Source organism: Medicago sativa, chromosome 2 (assembly GCF_051527215.1).
Source record: "Medicago sativa cultivar Bolivia chromosome 2, Bolivia_mono, whole genome shotgun sequence".
NCBI lineage: Eukaryota > Viridiplantae > Streptophyta > Magnoliopsida > Fabales > Fabaceae > Medicago > Medicago sativa.
In genome coordinates, this window is record NC_140750.1 from 49,586,600 (window position 1) to 49,612,324 (window position 25,725).

General features: G+C 34.9%; 2 protein-coding genes and 1 pseudogene across 2 annotated transcripts; 2 read left to right on the forward strand and 1 right to left on the reverse strand.

Annotated features, from left to right (window-relative positions):
• Positions 1-7,550: 7,550 nt before the first annotated feature.
• LOC146947161 (secreted RxLR effector protein 161-like) lies at positions 7,551-8,297 on the forward strand (annotated as a pseudogene).
• Positions 8,298-8,771: 474 nt separating this feature from the next.
• Positions 8,772-9,332, forward strand: LOC146947162 (uncharacterized). Its single transcript, XM_085748397.1, has 2 exons — positions 8,772-8,985; positions 9,052-9,332. Exons 1-2 carry the CDS (start codon positions 8,772-8,774, stop codon positions 9,330-9,332), a joined length of 495 nt encoding a protein of 164 aa, XP_085604523.1.
• A 12,004-nt stretch (positions 9,333-21,336) lies between these two features.
• Positions 21,337-24,936, reverse strand: LOC146947163 (rhamnogalacturonan I rhamnosyltransferase 1-like). Its single transcript, XM_085744813.1, has 8 exons — positions 24,155-24,936; positions 23,834-23,901; positions 23,652-23,740; positions 23,383-23,548; positions 22,926-23,215; positions 22,616-22,820; positions 22,355-22,512; positions 21,337-21,965 (listed from the first exon to the last, which is right to left on the reverse strand). Exons 1-8 carry the CDS (start codon positions 24,483-24,485, stop codon positions 21,710-21,712), a joined length of 1,563 nt encoding a protein of 520 aa, XP_085600939.1. The 5' UTR covers positions 24,486-24,936; the 3' UTR covers positions 21,337-21,709.
• Positions 24,937-25,725: the final 789 nt, after the last annotated feature.

Here is a 25,725-nt window from a genome sequence, read left to right on the forward strand (position 1 = left end):
TATAAGTATTTTGTGGAATTTTAACTTTGAGTCATTTATGACTATATGCAATTTATAACATATATTTAGCATTATTTTTATTTTGATAGAATCTAACGATTTTAACTGTGATTTTACAATTTTTCGATTTTGTTATCCTATATCGATTAAACAAAAGTAGTTGAGAAAAATTCTTTGATTTTGATTGCAATTCTACGATTTTTCGTCTTGAAGCAAAATTATGATTTTAACAACCTTGATTGGAAACCTACCTTATGTAAGAAATGTAAACAAGTTGGGCACGCGTGTGCTGCAAAGCAACTGGTTCAACCCAAAAAGGCCTAGGAAGGATTGGATTCCAAAGAAGAAAGTCAACATGAATATTGAGAATGGTAAGCAACTAGGAATAACATATTATGACGCTGAATGTTATATCATGTAGTTTGTAATAATTGTTTTAGTTAATGAATGATATCTCTATTTAGCCAAAAAAAAAAAAAAAAAACTAAGACCATTGTGTGAATTTTTTTTATTGGTATATTGGAAAATATTTCATGTTAATATTAAAATAGACCATAAAATTTAAAACGAAAATAATTGGACTCAAGTTGTTAATAAGTTCCACCAAGAATAAATTATTCAGGAGAATCTGAGTTTGATTCATGGGTGGAACAAGTCTCACAAGAGAACTGGAGGCTTAACACAAAAAAATTATCAAATTTAATATAATTTATATAAAAGTAAAATTATAAATTACATATTAAAAAAAATTCTAAATTTAAGCCAAAACAATTACATTGAAAATAAATAACAAAATTTGAATCTTGTCTACTATTAATTGAGTAATTGAATTGATTATTATTGTTGTTGTTGTTGTTGTTTTGGCAGTTTGGGAAAAGCATTTATATTTAAAAGTGTATATAGGCTATCTCTAATAGGCAGTTTTATTAGAAAAAGACAAAAAAATACTATAACGTTTTCTATCATATGTGTTTGTTAGGCACCGTATTTTTTAACGAAAATACTCTTTGTTTGGATTATATAATTTGAACACTTTTTAGAAATTTTTGGATGATATAATCCTAAATATGTTTACCTATAAGGAACAATCATAAACTCTTCCAATTGTTCTCGTGAACTTAGTTCAGTTGGTATGGAGAATGTATAAAATATGCAAGGTTCAGGGTTCAAACTTCGGCCATCACCAAATAAAAAAAGAAACTCTTCCATTTTAGCAATTATGAGTTGTGCTTTTAAAAACAAAAAAAAAATAAAAATAAAAATCGTCAAATAAAATAAATAAAAAATAGCACCACAAAATTAAAAAAAAAATCAAGTAAAGATAATACAAAATTTTCCCTATTTTTAGAATATGAAAAATTAAAAAATAAAATAAAAAATGGGTCTAAACGATGAAATTTTGGATTTTGAGGGGTGAGGTCCCGTAAGAAGTCCCTTGATTTTCAACTGATTTTCTGTGCAATTTTTGGAGGATCTGATCAAATAGCATGAAAATCAGATTTTCGACTAGGACACAAATGGACACGAAGGAAACTACTAACAATGATCAGAAACACAATGAAGAATGTTACAATGGTTAGTATAGTTCTTAAATTAGTGATTCTTCTTCCAAACAGAGTCTTTGTGCTGATACAGTATGTTGGAACAAAATGTGTTTTACATTACCCTTTGATGATAACAAGGTATTGAAAATTGCCAATTGGATATGCTAATATTTGTTCAAAGGTGCAGGACCATAGACAAAAATTTAGTGTCTTTATAAAGCTTAGGTTCTGGAAGAACAAATGAGAGCAATTGGAATCAACAAGAAGGAAGCTTGAATCGTCTGAAGAAAAGAGGTTCTGAAGACAAGTGCTCCTGAAGTGCTGACGTCATCAGAAGCACCTCATCAGAAGCAGATCACCAGAAGCAGATTTCATCAGAAGTTATGAAGATCATCAGGAGCTGAAGATCATCAGAAGCTGAGAGAATTAATGCTTCAATATATGTTCAAGAGATTTAATCTCGCCCAACATTGCAAAAGACTGGAAGAAAGAAGCAACGGCTATTTCAAATGGATTTGAAGGCATTGGATGCTTATCTGTTTGAGAGAGTTGAAAAAGGACAATTGTACGAATTGTACAACCACTACCTCCACTACTCTGTTTTGTCTCTGCAACAAGACAAGAACAACAGTTGTGCCTGCAACGGTGTTCCTCCAGACTTGGAATGGATTTGAAATTGATCCTTCATAGGACAATAACCATATCATGCAAAATATCATTGGTGATTTGATCAAGCTTCAAACAACTCTTTTTGATGTGCTGGCAATTTCACAACGTCTCTTTCACACCTCTATATAAAGGAGTGAAGACTTAGAGAATGGCATGACTCTACAACAATTTACAAGCTGTAATTGTTCTGCATCAAAAGTTCACTTAGAATTTCTTACCCACTTTCATATCTTAGAAATTCTAGAGTCTTAAGAGTCTGTATCTGATTTGTATTATGAACACCACTGATTGTATATCAAGTGTTCAACCTCAAACAAATTTCTTTGTATTTCTGTTTGAATAGAAGTCTCTTGCTTGTGTGCTTGAGCATAGGAAGTCTCTTGATTTTGTTCTTGAGCATAGGAAATCTCTTGCAGTTGTGCTTGAGTAAGTTTGAAGTCTCTTGCTAGTTTTAGCAGTGAGCATTTGTAATCAGATATTACATTTTTTATTGAACTCTCCTTGGAAGTGAAAGGGGACAAGACTACTTTCAGATTGTGAAAGGAACCTGTATAATTGCTTTGTGTCTTTCTTCTCTCTTTCTCTCTGTTTTTATCCGCTGCATTTAGATTCTGATTACCACTTCAGAAGCTGAATTCTATCTCCTTCTGAACAGTGACTTCAGTAGGAGAAAATAAAAAAAAACTAACACAATTCAACCCACCCTTCTTGTGATTTTCTCACCTTCAATTGGTATCTAGAGCCTTGGTCTATTGTCTTAACAAGTAACAGTGTAACAAAAAAAAGATCTGAGAAAAACATGTCTTGTGAAGGTTCCAGTTCTGGTCAAAACAACAACAATGTTGTTCCATATGACTATGATGATAAGAAAGCTGACTCTGGAAAGTTCCAAAGTTTAATGGAGATCCTGAAGAATTCTCTTGGTGGAAAACCAACTTCTACAGTTACATCATGGGTTTAGATGAAGAACTGTGGAATATTCTTGAAGAAGGTGTTGGTGACTTGGTTCTTGATGAAGAAGGAGCTGCTATTGATAGAGAGAAACATACTCCTGCTCAGAAAAAGATTTACAAGAAACATCACAAGATCAGAGGTTCACTTGTTCTTGCTATACCTCATGCAGAGTATATGAAGATGAGTGACAAATCCACTGCAAAGGCAATGTTTGCTTCTCTCTGTGCAAACTATGAAGGTAGTAAGAATGTCTGAGAGGCAAAGGCTCTTATGTTTGTTCATCAGTATGAGTTGTTCAAGATGAAGGATGATGAAAGTATTGAGGAAATGTACTTAAGGTTTCAGACCTTAGTCTCTGGACTACAAATACTAAAGAAAAGCTATGTTGCTTCTGATCATGTGAGCAAGATACTAAGAAGCTTGCCTGCTAGATGGAGACCTAAGGTTACTGCTATTGAGGAAGCTAAAGATTTAAACACTTTAAGTGTTGAAGATCTTGTCAACACTCTCAAGGTTCATGAGATAAGTATAAATGAACATGAGCCTGCTAAGAAGAGTAAATCTATTGCTCTGCCATCTAAAGGGAAGTCATCAAAAGCTCTTAAAGTTATTGAATCTGAAGAAGAATCACCTGATGGAGATTCTGATGAAGATCATAATGAGAAGATGGTTATGTCATCCAACAAGCTTGAGTATCTAGCAAGGAAGAATATGAAGTTTTTGAGTAAGAGAGGTGGTTACAAAAACTCCAAGAAAGAAGATCAGAAGGGATGCTTCAACTATAAGAAGTCTGGACATTTCATTGTTCATTGCCCTGATCTTCAGAATGAGAAATCAAATGACAAGTCAAAGAAATCAAGCTTCAACTCAAGAAAATTCAGGAAGCAGATTAAGAAGAGTTTAATGGCAACTTGAGAAGATTTAGACAGTGAATTTGGGTCTGAAAAGGAATATGTTGAAGATAAAGCAAATGTAGCTAGAGGGTTAGTGGCTACAGTGACATTAGAAGCTGAACCTAACTTAGAATCTGAAGATGAAAACGAGGTATACTCTAAAATTCCCAGAGAATACCTTGTTGAGTCTCTTAAAGAGCTCCTTACACACTTTGAACTTAGAACCAATGAGTTGAAAGATTTAAAAGAAAAATATGTTGATTTGATGAAACAACAAGAATCAACTCTATTGGATCTAAAAGCTTCTGAAGAAGGACTTAGAGGCTTTGACTTCATTTGTAAAACCTATGAAGAAAAGCTCAAGTTTCTTTGTCAGAAGCTACAAGAAAAGTGTAATGGAAAACATTTAAGTAAACATGAAATTGCTCTTGAAGATTTTATTATGTCTGGTACTAACAGAAGCAAAGTGTCTTCTATGATTTACAGCATTTACATAAACAATGATAAAGGGATTAGATTTTCAGAAGGGAAACCTAATGAAATCAGTTTTAAAGCATGTTGTGAATGCATCAAGGAAGGATTGAAAACATTCTTTGTACCTGAGGGTGCTAAGTTTGAAACTGTTGCTCAGTCAGAACCTGAAGCTTCTTGCTCTACGACTAAGAATATCTCAAAGTCAAAGAACTGTAAGCCTAAGACAATGACAAACTCTGATTCTAAGACTTCAAAGATCAAGATTTTGAATAGATCAGAACCTATTCCTCAGAGTCTGTTGAAATCAGAGTCTGGTATCTTAAAGTCTAAGTTTCAGGAGAACAAGACACTTGTTGCTTCTTGTGAATCAAAACCAAAAGGTGTTAAACCCAATGTACTGATTAAACAGAAGCTGTCAAACTCACAACACAGGGTACAAGAAGGGAAAAGTAAAACTTCCAGTACTAACCTCAAAGGACCCATAAAACAATGGGTACCTAAATCTGAAATTGTCAATGTTGCAGATATGCCTAAGAGCAAAGGAAAAGCAAAAATCATGGTACCTAGACAGATGTTGCTCAAGACATATAACACGAGAGAATTCTATGTTCCTCACCCTCACAATGAAAGAAGGGGGAAATGTGAAGTTTGGAGGCAACCAATCTGGCAAGATCATTGGCACATGAACTATTGGTAACTCCTCTATCTCTATTAATAATGTGTGGTTGGTAGATGGTCTTGAACATAACCTTTTAAGTATTAGTCAGTTTTGTGACAATGATTATGATGTTATATTTAGTAAGACCAACTTCACAGTGATCAACAAAGATGACAACTCCATAGTGTTAAAGGGAAAGAAGATTGAAAATGTCTATAAACTCAACTTCTCTGAACTGGTTGATTAGAAGGTGATTTGCCTTCTATCAGTGAATGATAAGAAATGGGTATGGCACAGAAGGTTGGGGCATGCTAACTGGAGATTAATCTCTAACCTTAGTAAGTTACAACTTGTCAAAGGCTTACAGAAATGGGTTTGGCACAGAAGGTTGAGGCATGCTAACTGGAGATTAATCTCTAAGCTTAGTAAGTTACAACTTGTCAAAGGCTTACCTAACGTTGACTATCATTCAGATGCACTTTGTGGTGCATGCCAGAAAGGGAAGATTGTGAAATCATATTTTAAAACTAAAGACATTGTCTCAACCTCCAAACCCTTGGAATTACTTCACATTGATTTGTTTGGACCAGTTAATACTACATCCTTATATGGAAGTAGATATGGATTAGTCATTGTTGATGATTACAACAGATGGACTTGGGTTAAATTCCTGAAAAGTAAGGATAATGCATATGATGTATTCAGTAACTTCTGCACTCAAATACAGTTTGAAAAAGAAATGAAGATTTTAAAAGTAAGAAGTGATCATGGTGGAGAATTTGAAAATGAGCCATTTGAAACCTTTTGTGAAAAACATGGAATCATCCATGAATTCTATTCTCCTAGAACTCCACAACAAATTGGGGTTGTAAAGAGAAATAATAGAACTTTACAAGAAATGGTAAGAACCATGCTTCATGAAAATAATTTGGCTAAACATTTCGAGGCAGAAGCAGTGAATACAACATGTTATGTTCAAAAAAGAATCTATATTAGACCTGTCTTGGAGAAAACAGCATATGAACTCTTTAAGGGAAGAACACCCAATATCTCTTACTTTCATCAATTTGGATGTACCTGTTACATTCTAAATAACAAGCTCTACCTAAAGAAATTTGATGCCAAGGCCCAAAGAGGAATCTTTTTAGGTTACTCTGAAAGGTTAAAGCCATACAGAGTGTATAATTCAGAGACACTCTGTGTTGAAGAATCAATGCACGTTAAATTTGATGACAAAGAGCCTGGAAATGAAACTCCAGAGCAAGGTGAAAGTTTTGCAGATATACAAGTACCTGAAGATACTTCAGAACCTGATCAGACTCCTGAGTCTGAAGAGAGTCCAAAAGCTGAAACCACTTCAAAAGCTCAAGATGAAGTAGTTTCTGATGAAGCTCAAGATGAAGTAGCTTCTGATGAAGCTCAAGATGGTTCTCAGCAAGCTAATCAATCCAAGAACACATTCAAGTACAAGTTTTCACATCCTGAGGATCAAATCATTGGAAACAAAGAGAGTCCTAGAAGAACAAGATCATATTTCAGACAAGAAGAGTCTATGATAGGACTGTTATCAGTGATAGAACCTACTACAGTTGATGAAGCACTATCAGATGATGGATGGATAATAGCTATGCAAGAAGAACTCAATCAATTTCAGAGAAATGTTGTGTGGGATCTGGTACCCAAACCTCAGCAGAAGAACATTATTGGAACAAAATGGGTATTCAGAAACAAGCTCAATGAACAAGGTGAAGTAGTCAGAAACAAAGCTAGACTTGTTGCTCAAGGTTACAGTCAATAAGAAGGCATTGATTATACTGAAACATTTCCTCAAGTTTCAAGATTGGAAGCAATCAGGTTACTTCTATCTTATGCAGTTAACCATGGCATAATATTATATCAAATGGATGTCAAGAGTGCATTTCTTAATGGAGCATAGAAGAAGAAGTGTTTGTCAAGCAACCTCCTGGTTTTGAGGATCTGAATCATCCTGACCATGTTTATAAGCTTAAGAAATCACTATATGGTCTTAAACAATCTCCTAGAGCTTGGTATGACAGACTAAGTAATTTCTTGATTAAAAATGATTTTAAAAGAGGTCAGGTTGACACAACACTCTTCAGAAGGACTCTTAAGAAAGACATTCTTGTTGTGCAGATATATGTTGATGATAAAATATTTGGTTCTACTAATGCATCTCTTTGCAAGGAATTTTCTAAGTTAATGTAGGAAGAGTTTGAAATGAGCATGATGGGAGAATTGAAGTTCTTCCTTGGAATTCAAATTAATCAGTGCAAAGATGGATTTTATGTTCATCAAACAAAATATACTAAGGAGCTTCTGAAGAAGTTCAAGCTGGAAGATTGTAAAGTGATGAACACTCCAATGCATCCAACCTGCACCATAAGCAAGGAAGATATTGGATCAAAGGTAGACCAGAAGCTGTATAGATGTATGATTGGTTCCTTGTTATACCTCACTGCATCTAGGCCATATATTTTATTCAGTGTATGCCTGTGTGCAAGATTCCAGTCAGATCCTAGAGAATCTCATTTAACTGTTGTTAAGAGAATCTTCAGGTATCTGAAAGGAACAACAAATCTTGGACTCCTCTACAGGAAATCCTTAGATTATAAGTTGGTTGGATTTTGTGATGCTGACTATGCTGGTGACAAGATTGAATGAAAATCAACTAGTGGCAATTGCCAATTTCTGGGTGAAAATCTGATCTCCTGAGCTAGCAAAAGACAAGCAACCATTGCTATATCTACAGCAGAAGCAGGATACATCTCAGCTGCAAGTTGTTGTACACAACTTCTTTGGATGAAACATCAGTTGGAGGATTATCAAATTAATGCTAAGAGTATTCCCATCTATTGTGATAATACTGCTGCTATTTGTTTGTCAAAGAATCCTATTCTACATTCAAGGGCAAAGCATATTGAAATCAAACACCACTTTATTAGAGATTATGTTCAAAAAGGAATTTTAGATATACAATTCATTGATACTGAACATCAATGGGCTGATATATTTACTAAGCCTTTAACTGTGGAAAGATTTGATTTTATAAAGAAAAATTTGAACATGTACTTTGTGTCTGATTAAATTGCTTGTCTCTAAATAGGAATTTAGGTTCTGAAGTCATTCAGAAGCTCTTCACTGAGGTTCTGAGGAAAATGTGCTTCTGAAGATGACGTCAGCATCTGAACTCCAGAAGCTGGATTTTGTGCTCCTGAATAGCAGAGTTATTGGAAACGTTGGAAGTTACTTTTTGGTAGCATCTATCCCACTAACTTGGCAGTTACTCTGAGAAACTCTGACGTGGCTTAAGTGTGTTGGTGTATAACGTAAGAGGGCAATGATGAATTTATGCTTTGAATGTACTATCTCGCGCCCCCTAAGTCATTAATACTATGTTTGTCCCCTTCTGAATTGCAATCGTTTTTACTAAAATCACTTAGACAAAAACACACACTACTCACTTCACAACCTACACTTTCTGATTTTAGACTGAATCTCCGCAAAAATCGTCGTTTTTCAAAATCAACCTTTAGAACCCTAAAACTCTCATCAGTATCAATGGCATCTTCAAGTTCAAGTCAAGGAACTTCCATGCAAATAGCTTCTGGGGAAACTTATCAGATCAAAGGAAGAACGATGAAACTAGAAGAAGAGGATCTGTTCGTACAAACAGAAAATCCAGTGGATTTTGAATCTCTAAAGCATCATGGAGTTGATCTCTCAAGCTATCTTTTGTATCAAGATTTAAACGGCTACTTTGGAATGCTGAATGGTCCAACATATGAGTACTTGGTATAGTACTTATAGGTAAGAGTAGAAATATTTGACAAATATGCAGCTAAGCAAGAAGAAGCTGAGAAAGTTTTGTTAGACCCTAGTCTAAAAGGAAAGACAATAACTGAAATGGGATTAAAGGAATTCAAAAGAACAAAGATTCGCTCAAACTTGCTGGGAATTCCTATAACCATAAATGAAGAAGAAGTGATTGGAAAAGCTTGTGGAAGAGAAATTGAAGGATCATTTCAATGGAATATGAACAGCAAAACAAGTGTCTGGAAAGACATTGTTGTCAAAACTTTGTTCAACGGTGACCCTGAAGGAGTGTACTGTGACATGTAAAAGGAGCATAAGGTTCTTCAGAAGCTTATGAAAGAGTGCTTTCTACCCAAAGCTAGTGGAGTAGATACACTATCACTGGATCACAAAGTATTTATGCACTTCTTAGTGAGGTTTTAGAAAGTAAATCTTCCAAGATACATTTTCAGTTACATGTTATGGGCACTGAAAGAAATTCAAGAGAAGCAAAGAAGCTCCATTCCCTATGGAAGACTCTTATCTGAAATCTTCTATCAAGGAGGGATTCTGAATGTACTTCAGACCATGGGTGTTGTATCAGATGAGCAATTGGGCACTATGGTGGGAAGTTATATCAATGCAAAGACACTAAGGAAAATGAAATTGATCGACAAAGTTGAAAAACTAAAATCAGATCTCATAGAGTCAATGATTGTGTCTGATTTGATGGAAGTCTTCCCACCAATTTCTAAAGAAGATCATCCAGTGGTGATAGCAGAATATGCTGCTTGGTACTTCAAACAAATAGGTAAAGCTATTCAAATTGATAAGCTACCTGATACACTGGGTGGAGCTCCTTTAAGAATTACAAGCAAGAAGAGGAAATCCAATAAGAAAGCATCAGAAGCTGCTGAAGGTGAAGCTTCTGAACCAAAGCAAAAGAAGGCTAAGAAAGAAAAAAGTGCATCTTCTACTCAAAGAGTTGGCTCTGCTATGCCAACTATTCAAGAAGAAGTTCAGGACTTAGAATCTGATAAGGTTCTGAACAAAAGAACCAGAAGTGGCAAGTCAGCTGGCTTTTCACAATCACAACCTCGTCAACCATCAATTCCTAAGAAGAAGAGAAAGCATGTTGTAAGAAAATTGAAGGAATCTACCTATGTGACAGAAGAAAATGATCAGGAAGAAGAACAAACTGGGTTGGTCACTAGAGAGATTAAAAAGAAGAAAGCTGCTGCTTTGCAAAAAGCACTAGAACTTGCTAAGAAGATTGAGGTTCCTGCTGAACAATTGCTGAAGGATTCAACTGTTGAAGCTGCCTCATCAGGTGATTGAGCTAACAAAAGATCTTCAACAACTGGTGAAGACTGGTGATATTTTGAGTGCTGCTGAAGAGACTCAGAAGGAGGATACAACTTGTTCAGAAGATGTTGCTTCAGAAGCAACAAGAGGTAACATTGATACTCACACTACTCTTAATCCTGTAATAGAAGTAGAATCTAGTTCACCTTATCCTCCCAATCAACATCTGTTTCAACCTCTTCAGACATAGATGATATTCCATTGAATAGAGTCTATGAAAACTTACATAAATCCTTATCCCCCTCATCATCTACCAAGCACCACAGAAAGCTTGTTGATGATACATTTGAGCATGTGCACTCTAATATTCAAGAAAGAATATATGATATAGCTTATATGAGATTCAATGTTTGTGCAAGACTACCTGCCAATCATCCTCTACAACCACCTATAATTGAACCACTTCAATCTATACCTGCGGATGCAGAAGTTGTAGTTGAGCCAGTAGGGCTTGAGTCTGACAATCATGAATCAGAATCACCTCAACCTAATCCAACAACCCAAACCAATGAACCATCTGTCCTACAAAATTTGGTTAATCACTATTCTGGTGAATTACCAGGTTTTGAGCCAAACTTAGAAAGAGCCTCTGAGATAGCTTCTGATGAAGTTGTCTCAGAAAGCCCCCATCAACAAAAACCTAACTTACAAATGGTCTCAAACACCTATACTGATTTGATAATTCACCCTGTTTTTCAACCACATTATATCCATGCCATCCACTCAAACATTTCGTTTGGTATTGCTTTATGGAATCTGGCCAACAAAAGAACTTTCATTCTAGAACAACATGCTTCTGATAATCATCCTTCCTTATCAGAAGAAACAGTTTTTGTTGTCCAACCTATCAGTGTAGCCTTACCATCTACTGAAACAACTCATAACTCTATTGAACAATCAATTCTTGAAGTTGAAATTCCTGTTGTTGAGATCAACACTTCAACCTTCATAGCTACTGAACCTACCAATATGGCTGTCTCTGAAAACATGTACATAGATTCACCCTCATCTACTACTCAAGCTTGTCCACCTGTCCAAACAACAAATGTCTCTTTCCTTCCTACCCTTTTACTAGATTATGTTATATTACAAGAGGTGTGTGAGAACATTTTCAAGGATCTGAACAAGTTAGTGAAGACCAGGAACAACCTTGTTCATGAAGAAGATTATGTAAATATATGGGCAAAGCTGAGAGAAAGAGTAGACTTTGTCATGTGTGAACTTCAGAAGACTTCTCTTGAAGCACATAACCAAGCTCAAAGCACTCTTAATGACTGGTTCAAGGAAGTTATAAAGAGCATGGAGGAAGTGGAAATCAAAAGAACTCAAGAGAAGAGCAAGCTTTACATATCAGATATTCCTTTGTTCTTGGATGCTTCTGGTATCATCTCTTCTAGCGTACATTCTGAGAATCTGGATCTTACGTGGTTGACTAAGCTGAAAGTCCAAACAGATTCTCCTATTCTTGAAAAGTTAAAGATTGATCCTGAGCTAGAGAAAGAGAACAAGAAGCTGAAGAGAGAACTAGTTGAGCAAAGATTGTTATTTGCTGAATAAAAGAGGAAGGCAGATGCTCAATTGGAAAAAGCAAGAATCAGAGAAGAAAATTAGATCAAAAGCAACAATGATTTCAAGGAAGAAATGAAGAAGCAGTTAGAGACTACAACACAGTTTGCTCAAAAACATGATGAGATGTTCCAAAAACAAGCCAAGCCTTAGTTGCACACATTTTTAGCTTGTTTATGGTTTGTTGTTTTGTGCTTCTGAATTTGTTTATGCTTCTGACCTTACTTTCTTTGCTTCTGAACTGCTATTATCTGTCTTATTGAATTTTCTCACAATTTTTTTATCATCTCTTCTTTTTGTCTATTGTTATTTTTATTTATCTTTTTGTTGATGACAAAAGGGGGAGTAGATGTATAGTATTTATAGGTGCTGAGCCCCATTAATTTAGTTCCTAAACAAGCTAAATTAATAGGACCTTCTTCTCATCTTTAGTCTATTTAATGTGAGACTATTCTGAGTGTTTTACGTTTTTAAAGATAAATTTAATTAACATGGATAGAACTTAGGGGGAGCTTACAAACCTCACCTTAAAGTACTATTGGACTCAGGGGGAGCTTACAAATCTCATACAAGTCAACTTGTTAATTAGATTAACAACAATTGAACATCTTAAATACTAATGTTTGTCATCATCAAAAAGGGGGAGATTGTTGGAACAAAATGTGTTTTACATTACCATTTGAGTTTATATGATAACAAGGTATTAAAAATTGTCAATTGGATATGCTAATATTTGTTCAAGTGTGCGGGACCATAGACAAAAAATTTAGTGTCTTTATAAAGCTTAGGTTCTGGAAGAACAAATGAGAGCAATTGGAATCAAGAAGAAGGAAGCTTGAAGCGTCTGAAGAAAAGAGATTCTGAAGACAAGTGCTCCTGAAGTGCTGACATCATCAGAAGCAGATCACTAGAAGCAGATTTCATCAGAAGTTCTGAAGATCATCAGGAGTTGAAGATCATCAGAAGCTGAGAGAATCAATGCTTCAATATCTGTTCAAGAGATTTAATCTTGCCCAGAAGACTGGAAGAAAGAAGCAACAACTATTTCAAATGGATTTGAAGGCATTGGATGCTTATCTGTTTGAGAGAGTTGAAAAAGGACAATTGTACGAATTGTACAACAACTACCTCCACTACTTTGTTTTGTTTCTGCAACAAGACAAGAACAACAGTTGTGCCTGCAATGGTGTTCCTCCAGACTTGGAATGGATTTGAAATTGATCCTTCATGGGACAATAACCATATCAGGCAAAAGATCATTGGTGATTTGATCAAGCTTCAAACGACTCTTTTTGATATGCTGGCAATTTCACAACGTCTCTTTCACACCTCTACATAAAGGAGTGAAAACTTAGAGAATAAGAGAGGACTTCATTGAAGCCATGTGAAAACATGTTTGCTTCCATGAATCTCCACATCCCTTCATAAACCTCCAAAGTTTTTGACTTACTTCCTTAAATTCTTCATATTCTTTACTAAAGATCAATTCTTCTGGTTGAGAACTACAACTTCCTACAACTCTGGTTGACGTTGGGGCACTTGCATCCATATCATTGTGCATCATCCTTCTGATAACATATTTTTCCACCTTTCCGTTGTTTGTCACTATTTTATCAGTGTTCAAATTTGGAACATCATTTCTCTTACAAAGCTTGGTGATCAAACACGGGTAAAATAACAAGCTTTTGTTATTCAATGCACACTTCTTGATCTCTTCTTCAATTATCCAGCCAATATTGATCTTTTTCTTTTTGAGAAAACACCAAAGCATCACCATTCTTTCCACCACTATTCTTTCGTTTTCTTAAGTGGGTATTAAACTTGACTGAATCAACTTGTAGCCAACTTTTCCTTCCCCTTTCCAAGCCATTCTAGTAATTCATGTTGGCCCTTCTCTTGACCCATACTCCCATTCAGTATATTTGTAAGCTAGGAAATCCTTTATTGATTCCCTATCTTTATCTAACAGGTTATCCATTTCTTTTGGAATTCATCCTTCATTTCTTCAAGTGGGCTCTTGGTTATACCAAAGTGAAAATTGATGGACCTTGATGAGAACGGGACTGGCATCATTGTTGCATCATGCTCCTGAGTAAGGATCAATGAATAGAACTCATTTACAATAGTTTCATTACAGGAGGATTGATGGGTGACAATAGATTTCCATTTAACAACATCAAACGTTATAACTAGAGATTCTGACAAAAGTTAAGGAAATAGACCAGCAAGACCCATCCCTTTTTTGGTTAAACTCCTCTCTTTGCTATGTTGTCTTGGAATTTGGTCAGGGTTTGGTCATTTTTGAAGTGGGAATCAACAACGAGTTGTTTTTCTCACCAGAATGTAAAGATGCATCTTGGTGCTCTGATGATTCGCTTTGTGAAGGAGATTTTGAAGCTTTAGAGGTGGAGGCTGCTTTTGTGATTTTCATGTTGAGGAAGAAATAATGTTTTATTTAGGTTAAGGTTTTTTTAGAAAGATTTGAGAAAGGTTTTGTAGAGTCGGGCGATGAGAAAGAAAGGAAGTACAAAATTGGGGTTAGTATTTATAAGGTTTGGATTGCGGCCGTTTAGAAATTTGAACTTTTCAGAACAAGTTTGTGGGAGGTTTAAAAGATCATGGGTATCAGTCGAGTTATAGGTAATGATGCATGAAGTTATAGCTCTCAATTAGTGGGATAGTGGGTGCGTGAACTTCGGAAGATACAACACTGCAGTTCTTTGATGCCACTTGGCCGAGAGGTGTACCACCTCTTGAGTAATGCTCATACCTTGTCCCCATACCACTATAGCTTCCTTCCCATGATGCAAGCATTCAATTCATTCTTCAGCTATTTTCTAACTTCCCCCCAAATACCAAAGATATACCACGTTATAGCTTGACTTGTCACAATACAGTGTTAGAACAAAAGCTGTATTTTTCACTTACTATACAAAGGGATGCCTCCCTTCAAAGCGCTTAGTTTAACGTGTTGGAACAAAATGTGTTTAACATTACCCTTTAGAGTTTTGATGATAACAAGGTATTAAAAAATTATCAATTGGAAATGTTAATATTTGTTCAAGTGTACAGGACCATAGACCAAAAATTTGGTATCTTTATTAGGTTCTGGAAGAACAAAAGAGAGCAATGAAATCAACAAGAAGGAAGCTTGAAACATCTGAAGAAAAAAAAGAGGTTCTGAAGACAAGTTCTCCTGAAGTACTGACGTCATCAGAAGCACCTCATCAGAAGCAAGTTCACCAGAAGCACATTTTCCTCAGAAGCTTTGAAGATGTTCAAAAGCTAAGAAGAATTAAAGCTTTAAATGTTGTTCAAAAGATTTAATCACGCCTAGTATTGCAGAAGACCAGAAGAGTGAAGCAACGGCTAATTCAAAAGGATTTGAAGGCATTGGATGCTGGTTCCTTGAAGAGCGTTGAAAAAGGACAATTGTACGAATTGTACAACCACTACCTCCACTAATCTATTTTGTCTCTGCAACAAGACAAAAGCAACAGTTATGCCTGCACCAGTGTTCCTCCAGACTTGGAATGGATTTGAAATTGATCCTTCATAGGACAATAACCATATCAGGCAAAAGATCATTGGTGATTTGATCAAGCTTTAAACGACTCTTTTTGATGTGTTGGCAATTTCACAACGTCTCTTTCACACCTCTATATAAAGGAGTGAAGACTTAAAGAATAAGAGAGACTCACAACAATTTACAAGTGCCGAAACTCTGCTGAAATTGTTCTGCATCAAAAGTTCACTTAGAATTTCTTAACCACTTTCATATCTTAGAAATTCTAGAGTCTTAAGAGTTTGTATCTGATTTGTATTAAGAACACCACTGATTGTATATCAAGTATCCAACCTTAAACAAATTTCTTTGTAACTCTGTTTGAATAGAAGTCTCTTGCTTGTGTGCTTGAGCATAGGAAGTCTCTTGACTGTGTTCATGAGCATAGGAAATCTTTTGCAGTTGTGCTTGAGTAAGTTTGAAGTCTCTTGCCAGTTTTAACAGTGAGCAATTGTAATCAGATATTACATTTTTTAGTTAACTCTCCTTGGAAGTGCAAGGGGGACAGAACTACTTCCGGTTTGTGGAAGGAACTTGTATAATTGCTTTGTGTCCTTGTCTCTCTCTCTCTCTCTCTCTCTCTCTCTCTCTCTCTCTCTCTCTCTCTCTCTCTCTCTCTCTGTTTTTATCCGCTGCATTTAGAATTTGAACATCACCTCAAAAGCTGAACTCTATCTGCTTCTGACCAGTGATTTCAGTAGGAGAAAAAGAAGAAAAATCTAACACAATTCAACCCCCCTTCTTGTGTTTTTCATAACGTCCTCAAACCGACGGTTATGACTCCAAAGGAGTCATTTCAAAGTGATTGAGGATGAATGAGAAAAAATTGAGGAGTTACCCTAATAGTTCTTAACTCTCTGGGTAAAAACCTTAAATTATCTCTAGAGTCAAAGATACAACTCCAGTCGAGGAAACTTGTGTGATCACAAAAGGTCCAAACCTTTTGCATTTAAGTTTTCCTAGAAAAAATTAATTTGGAATTTAAGAGTAAAACCTTCTCCCTCCGGTAAGTGCTCTCTCTTAATAATCTTGGCATCATGCCACTTCTTATAGGGTATTCTTCATACACATATCCTCCCCCACAATACACACAATTTATAGGGTAAGCTACTGCAGGAACTGTGATAGACTCTAATGCTATATCTTCATCATCTGACGTTGTATCTATAGTTGTCATCTTCTTGACATAGTGTGTCAGCTGAGCTATTTGAGCATTGAAAGATGTAGCTTCTAACACACTAAAAAGACTTGGTGTTTTCTTTTCTATTGAGGCAGGAGTTGTAGCTTTGTCTTACATTTACATGCGTTAAGTTAGCCATTGGTAACTATTAGCAGCTATAGACCAGATCATAACATTCTCAACAATGCATCTTCAAATGAGGCATCTAACATCAATCTTGTTGAGAGAACAATCCCGTTTTAAAAAAGGTTTCTATTTGTATGCACACAAGTATCCCATGGTGGCACTGGCAGAGCTACATGAAGCTCAGGGTGTTCAAGTGAACCCCCCTCAATTCTTATATTTACATTCAAATTCTTATCTTTGATTCCATGTTAAATCCCCTCAGATTTAAACATTGCACCACACTTGCACTTGTCTCACTTTTACCCCCCCCCCCCCCCCCCCCCCCCAAGACAAAGCTATGACTGGCAATTGCAATAACATGTTGCCCTATGACACCTAGGATATTACTCCCTCCATTTCACAATGAGTGTCGTTTAAGGTTTTGGCACACAGATTAAGAAATGGAATGAAATAATCATTAGACATAACAATTTTTCTAAAATGCCTTACTTTATTAAAAAAAAAAAAAAAGACAAACTTAAAGTTGCATTGAAAATTGTGTGAGAGAAAAGTTGGAGTATTTATTAAGAGTAAAGTTGAAAGAAAAAAATTAAAGTTGTTACGAAAAAAATTAAAGTTGTATTGAAAATTAAAGTTGACTAAAGTGACACTTAATTTGAAACAGAAGGAGTATTAATTATTAGTCTAGCATTTAGCATTTTCCTAATTCCTTAAATTAATTCATAGATTATAATTTAAGATAAAATATTCCACATAAATTTACTTTGGTGGGAGTCAAACCAGGTTATGGTGTGAAATAAAAGAAAAGCTTTTCCATTGAACCAAAGTGATTCGTGTGATTTAGGCAATAGAAGTGTGTACAATAGAAGTTGGGTAGTTGATATATTTGGTCTATATTCTAAACTAGATTTATTAGATATTCAATGAGTTTGGAAAAAAAAAATTACTTATACTTAAAACCGAAAGGAGTATTAAAATTTAGGGGTAATAGTCACTTTGGTCCCTGAAATTGTAATGAGTAGTCAAAATAGTCCTTCAATGTATCAAAACTTCAAAGTAGTCCCTGATTGTTCATTTTGTTAGTCAAAATAGTCTTTAACGTTAAAATATTTCATTAATATTGTCAGATTAGTCCTCCAGTATACTTACTTATTGTCATATTAGTCCTTATAAGTACATGTTTATTGTCATTTTAATCCCTATATGAAAAGAGTTATTGTGAACATTGAGAGGTTATTTTAGTGTCAAGGACTATTTTGATTAATATAATGCACAATCAGGGACTATTTTGAAATTTTGATACAATGAAGGACTAAAATGACTAATCATTACATATTCAGGGACTAAAGTGACTATTACCCCTAAAATTTATTATGTTACTATATTTTCTTAAATACATGACCCCTTTTAGAGAATTTTCTTTGTCTGTTTTTACATATCTTCCTTCAAATTTGTATCTTTGTAGGTAATTATCTTCTGCTAACATACCCTAGGTCATGTTACATAATTTTCTCTAATGAGTAATGAATATTATAATAAAAAGTAAATTGATTTTCTGTTCTGAAGCGTAATTTGACAAAGTATGAGATTTTCAATCTTACAACTCTTGCTAATGATCGAAGATTTTGAAGACTAAACTGCGTAAATAAAATAGAGATGAATGGATGAACGATGCTCTCGTGGTGACTTATATTAAGAGAGTTGTGTCCGACAACATTGACAGTTAGTTGATTATTCAATGATATCATAACATAAAACCGTGTAGAGGATAATTGTAGAATATGTATGTAATTTTAGTACAATGCAAATTGAGTACAATATATTTTTTTTAATTATATATTATTATTTAAAATTCAAAAGATTGAACCCACCTAGGGTCCTGGCTACGCCACTTCATGGTGGGAACACTTGTAGTTACAGATTTTTAATTTTAAAATTAAAATAATATAATTTTAGTGGAAATCATGGGTAGTGTAAAATTATATAATTTGGTTTTTATTTCCTGACAAAAAAAAATTTGGTTTTTTACGGCAATGCTAATTCGTATGTTTTCGTTGGTCCCCTCTCGTACTAATGAGTATAAAATAGGGGTCAAGATCCTCTCCATTTATAACTTTTTCCATTTGTTGCAATTTGGAAAGAGATAGACACAAAAAAATAAGTGGTGGGTCCTATCACTTAGTGGATCCCACCATCATTATTTTTTATGTGTCTATCTCTCTCCAAATTGCAACAAATGGAAAAAATTATAAATGGAGAAGATCTTTACCCATAAAATAGAATCACTTGCTTTAAGTTTAAGTTTCTAACCCAACACACCACATGGCAGCAAGTTCCATCACGGTTAATTAACTATATCATGAGATTTGTTAAAAGTAAATTAATGGGAATGCTGTGGCAGATCCCAATTTCATGCAAATCAGTTAATTATCCCACTGTTACTTGTGCCAACACGAGTAATAATCCGTTAATTATAATGTTAATGATACGACTTTACCATTTTCCTAGGTGAATTCTTGGATCATTCACCCTATATAAAATGACTAGAAATACATGAAGAATTTTTTGGGATCTCCATCATATTATCCTTTCAATTTCCCACTAATCGATCTTCTAGATTTCTTAGTTATTGTGTGAGGATTTGGGGCCTACCACCACAATGCCATTGTATGTGAAGGTTAGTTCCTTCTTGTCTCCAACATCTACTTGATTTGACTAAGACAATACTTCAACTCAAAGACGATACGTTAATGACATTTTGATGGTTTTGAAGTTCTTTTCGTTGAAAATGATGTTATTATCGAAGTCATCGATTCAATTTATGGATTTTCAGTAAATGCTGGTTTATAAGTCTAGTCCCGGAGATCCACAAGTAATACTTGTCACATAAAGATGAATCATACAACTTACCAAATTTTTATTTTACTACTTTGAACAAAATGTCATACCTTGCACGATGAAAAGGACTTCAATTGGGTTCCATTTTTCTGTTTAAAAAAATGTGATAAAATAAAGGAATTTGTAAAACAAGGTGCCTTTTAACCGTTTCTCACATGATAGCGGTTGCAACATGCTAGAGACATTGTTATTCAATTAATTTGTGATTTTAGAGACTAGTTGAATAATTAATTTCCAAATTTTGGCTAAAAATTGTTTTATCAAAATTAAATAAAACTATTTATGATAAATTTTCATTTTTTTCTATTCAAATTAATTTTTTTGGTTATAAATTTGTCGACAACCCCTAACAATGACTAGTAATCTACAATGTTTATGGCCATTTAAGCCTCTCACCATCAAGAACTCTTTCATAGTTGAAAGAGACAAGATTAGTATTTTACTCTTTGAAGTCAGGTTTAAAACATAATTTTAGATCTTTTTTCTGGATGATCTTGGTCAATAAACTTTTTCTCAACATAAAAATGGAAATTCGTAAAACAAATATAAAACTTAAAATGAATAATAATCAATAATATGTTGCCCTTAACTGTGTAACTTTTTTTTTACAAAACCTTTTATCGTATTTATTGAGTAATATTAGCTTTATATACTTGAGAAAATAAAAGGTGCACTAACAATGTAAAAGAGTTTTACACCGACATCAAATAAGCATCTTGTATTCCACCAAATCACAAAGATTTTAAAATAAGTTGTATGACACGGTAGAATGATTTTTTACATGTTGGTGCATGCCCATTAAACTCTATCAAAACAATAAACATTAATAGATACTAGTAGATAGATTAATTTTGATAGTTTTAGTTTTTTTTATAAGTACAAAAGGTTTCCAACATCAAAGTGTGTACATGTCACAAGCCACAATGAAAGCACATCATAATCCTCAATTTATCGTGATTGTGATATAATACAACTAACTTAAGTCGGCAAGATGCCAAAGAAGGGTTCACAATAATATTCTTCATTCAAATCCACATAAATCATTTGCTGACGGTGTAAAGGAATAAACCAAAATAAATACCTAACGGGATGCTTCTGACTAGTTTTGATTGGTTTCAACTTTCAATTTTAATGTCTTATTCGTGAATATATACCATCAACAAAAAAAGCCAAAAAAGCAAATAACGCCAACAACTTCAAATTCGCCAAATTATACGATAAGTACTCCAAATGATACACAACTTGCTAGCTCCATCCCAAGTCCCAACGGCATGTTAGAGAAATAGTCAGAGTCACGAGGACAAGAGTTTCAATTCACATTCAGATTCTTATTGGTCCTATGTGATTTGAGTGTTGATGATAAGATAGCAATAACATTATTGAACAATTATGATGTACTAACCAAATGTGGTAGCAATGAACAAATATAAATCAGAGAAATTAAAATTAAAATATCCAACTAATTTCAAATCAAGACCAAATGCTAAGAAATTTTATAGAGGGAATGAGCCAGCAAATTCAAAATAGTAGGTCGTGACGGATAAAAAAAAAGTGTTGTGGTAAAAGAGGAAAATATCACCTTATAATATATTTATATTTCATATATTAGGGAGAGAAGGCAAAAATAATGAGAGGTACCAAGGAATAAAGCTTCCACGAACTGCATGTTCCAAGAAATCGTGTATATGAATGCCTCCGAGTACAATGCAGTTTGATTTTGAGCTGCTTTTCACCCTGTAATGGCAGGGTAACTTCTATACAAGAATGTGATGGTTTATTTGCATATTTTATATATAAACTAACCCTGGCTAATTTTCTTAGCGTTTTCGAGCATTTTTCGTCATCAAAAGTTTACCCCCCAACCCTTCTTCTAGCAGTCACTATGACTGCCACTCTTCCATACTGAATGCTGTCAGCTTTGCTAAAACTGTGTAACTTAGTATTTGTGGTAGAAAGCCAAGTAGAGGACACGAGTACGATTCCATTATTTTCCAAACACTCCACTTAAGCTGTACTACTCAACATATCATCATCCTCTGATGGATCTAAACATTCATCTGGATTGGCATAGAAATAATCCTCTTCTTTTGGCCTATCAGGGATTACCAATCTTTTCGTTGCGCCGCCCATGCGGTCAGCATGAGATTGCTTCACGGCCGAAGAGAATTCTTCCCAGTTCAATGCTCCACTTGTGTATTGATCTATCAATTCAACTAGCAGCTTTCTGTTCAATAAAATGGTCTTCTTGAACCCAAGATATCTGCAGAGAATTGGAGGGTAAAGGTCATGTCACTTGGCACTTAACTACTACAAATTATAACAAATAAGGAGGAACAAAATTTGAGTAAAAAATAACTATGCTTGTACTTATAAATTATGTCAAACATTTGTATATCTATTCAGCAAAAAAACAGTCAGGTCATTGAGCAAAAGTGGATACAAACAATGATTTTAAGGGAAAAGTGTTCTGGATTGAAAGTGCACAAAAAGTCTACTCCTAAAGAAATATAAAGAAACAAGTTTACAATTACCATTGGTAGAAGAAACAAATTAAAATTTGAATAATTGGTTAACAAGAGCAAGAGGGAGTAGGACGGCAAATCATGTAGAGCGGACAAATAATATTTTGTATTATTAGCCGAACTTTACCTGCGATGACCTTCGACTACTTTGGCCATATTTCCATCGTATGTAGGAACAAAGATATCACTCTCTAATGAGACAAGATAATCCAATGCTGCCATTTGAGAGGAATGATTTTGGAAGAACTGAAGTTCAGACGGTTCCAACAGTGTTTCCTTTCTGACCTGTTTCAGAAAATCACAAATGTACAACAGTGAGAAGAAATTAAACATTTAACATAAAAAAGAATCACAATTCCTAGGTTTCCTTATGCCTTAAGTTAGTTACCAATTTTGGATAGTTCTTGGCTAGACTGGCCATTCTTCTACTCCCACCATATATTTCACCAGCTGCAATGTAGATTTGAATGTTTTGATCAATGTCAAAGGCCCTAAGCGCAAGGGCAGTCTCCTCGGGTGTTAACGGACATAAACCATCTTTTCTTTTCAAATCAGAATTAATTATTTTTTCTTTCCACCAAGGATAAGCATATCTGCCAATGTACAGGAAATTTGAATTTAGGAAAGATTTATATTAAATTTCCTTTCAACTCCAAGAATGAAAGTTATGGAACAGCTAAACTACACAGATTACTCACCTCATCCTTGTCAATTCTTCAACTTCGTCACTGTTGCAACCTTGGGTACAGCCCGAAAATGCCAACATGTCCATCTCATACCTCAGATGAAGTACCAAAAATGGGCCATTCTGCCTCAGAAGATTGATAACCTTTCTGCCCAACTCCTCAATCTGAGGAGTAAACCTAAGAGCACTAAAATTGACTCGGCAGCGCAGTTTCTGAATCTCTAAAGATTGCCCATTATTGGCCAGCCGAGCATCAGTTCGATTCAAATGGACAACTTTATACTTTTGTATCAATGGCAGAATCTGAAAATAAACCACCATTTACTTTTTAATTTGGCAAACCAAGAAACTTGAAAAAAACATAATTGAGGGCATTGTATGAGAGAAAACAACAGGCATATTCAAGGTATTGTAGAATAAAGCATTTTAAATTCAAGAAACTAATTGGCCGAAAGATTAAAAAAACTGACCTGGTTCTTATAGTAAGACATATCAGACCAACTTATCGGTGGCATGCTGTAAAGAAACCCATTTTCCACTTTCTGCTTGAGTCTAGGAGGCAACTCTTTCAATATCCGCACCTCGTCTCTCAAGGATGTAATAAAATGATCCAAATCAAATATGTCTTGAAACTCACTGATACAAGAGCAATAAACAATCATTTAGAAACCTTCACACCATCCCAACTTCATGGTAGTTAGCTCAAACCAAATATACCCACACGGAATGAAAAACTAACCTGGGATCAGCCCAAAAGGAAGCCTTATCCAATTCAGGGACTATAAGCGTGACATTTAAATATCTTGCAATTGCCACCATATCACATATCTGTACAATTAAATCAGATAATAATCAGTAAATCAAACTAACCACTAAACTATCACAAAATTAAAACACCAAACACATGTTCCAACCACTTACCGCCGCTCTCATTTGATTCAATCCTCCATTGCACGACACCATCAAGTAACCATTGTTTTTATAAACCCCTGCAAACAATCACAAAAAGAAGATCATTCACTAGAACAATCGTGAAGAATCAACACATTCAAAACACGAAAAAAAAACCCTGAATTATTTACTGTAAGAGTTCAGCCAATTTAGCACATTAATCATAATTCATAACTAATCATAAGTGTTATGCATTCCAGAGGACTAATGAGTAATTAAATTGAATCAAATATAATATATCCTTCAACAACAAAAAACACAAACAAATTGAGATAATGAAGAGTAACTAACTCTTGGGTGGAAGAACCCTAGGCTTCGTCGAAGGTAACTCGATAATCGCGGATTCATGAGTAAAACAAGAAGGCCAACCTTTCAAAACTCTAGGACCCCACATATCACCAAATGCAGTTAACTGAACAATACAAATCCACAAAATCACCGTTGTAGTAGCCCTTAACATCCACATATTCATCCTCGAAGACCTCACCGGCACCGAATTCTTCACCGTATTCTTCAACTTCTCAACTTTATTGTTACTCATCATCATCAACCCTTCCCAAATCACTTTCCCTCTTTTACTCCCACTCTTCTCTTCTCTCCCCCACAACAACGACTCCTTCATAACCCTCCCTAACTTCAATGTGCCCAATTCCAAACCCTAAAATCAACGATTCAAACGAAAACAACAACGGTAACAGCAATTACACTACTTCGAATTTCACTTTCCTCGATCCAAAATCCAAAATCGATTCCAGATTAAAACCGAACGTGTAAACCTTGAATTCTGAAGCGCATTGCAACAGTTTTCACCGTTCAATCCAAATCGGAAAATGAATCGGTGAGATCTTCGGATTCGGAATGAACCGCAAGCAAGAGTGTTGAGAATGGAGGGAGATAATCGGAACGGTGGTGGAGAAATGGCGGAGGAATCTCCGGCGACTGATCTGAAAATAATCGCCGGTGTCTCTCGCCGGAGAAAATAAATAACCGGCGAGTAATGCAGCACGAGAATGCAATTATTATATGAACCAATTAAGAGAAAAAAGGAGAGAGAGAATAATAGAACGCGTCACAAGAGAGAAAGAGAGAGAAACACAGAAATAATGAACGTTTTGTAATAACGGTTGGTGACACACGCTGAACCGGTTCGGCTTGGAGGGAAGAAGCATGAGCCGGACCGTGGTGCGTGACAAAACCGAACCGTGGTGTATTTGTTGATATGAGGAATGCTGGCAACACTCATTTTTGATCGTTTTTTCTTTTTAACACTCGCTTTTTTATTGGATGAAACTATTGTATGTTCCACCACTTTGTGTGGATTCTAAAGTGTAAAACCACAATGATTTAAACTAATAGGAGAGTAAGTATTAGAGATAGTGTTTAAAAGAGAGTGTTGCTGCTAACATTACTCTTATTGATGTTGTTAGCTTGAACATTTTTTTTGTAGATTTATGTGTAAGTTTTAGAGAAATGGATTTGACCCAATCAGATCATTAACGCAGTCACGCGCAGTCACCCGGTCAAAGTTGTAATCAAATGACCCAGCAAAAATTGATTTAACTTATATTTTATAAATTTTTAAATGTTTAAATGCAATTTTGATCCCCTTATTTTCAATATTGTTAACTTTTGATACCCCATTTTTGTATCAAAATTGCATTTAAACCTTTAAAAATTTATAAATATAAGTTAAATCAATTTTTGCATTGGAAATGTAAAGTGACATTCATTTTGAAACAAATTTTTTTTGCTAAAGTGACGCTCATTTTGAAACGGAGAGAGTGCTAAAATACGTTCAAGGTGTAATAAAAAAAAAAGGTTTAAGGTCTTTCAATAGCTATTTGAGTAATGGCTTCTTTCTT

Bases quoted from the DNA above. Each gene is read 5' to 3' on its own strand.
- LOC146947162 (XM_085748397.1), top strand. From the start codon at position 8,772: ATGGCATCTTCAAGTTCAAGTCAAGGAACTTCCATGCAAATAGCTTCT. The intron at 8,986-9,051 runs GTCCAACATATG...ACAAATATGCAG, and splicing joins CTACTTTGGAATGCTGAATG to CTAAGCAAGAAGAAGCTGAG.
- LOC146947163 (XM_085744813.1), bottom strand. From the start codon at position 24,485: ATGAAGGAGTCGTTGTTGTGGGGGAGAGAAGAGAAGAGTGGGAGTAAA. The intron at 23,549-23,651 runs GTTAGTTTTTCA...CTCTTGTATCAG, and splicing joins TCCTTTTGGGCTGATCCCAG to TGAGTTTCAAGACATATTTG. The intron at 22,821-22,925 runs GTGAGTAATCTG...GTACATTGGCAG, and splicing joins GAAGAATTGACAAGGATGAG to ATATGCTTATCCTTGGTGGA.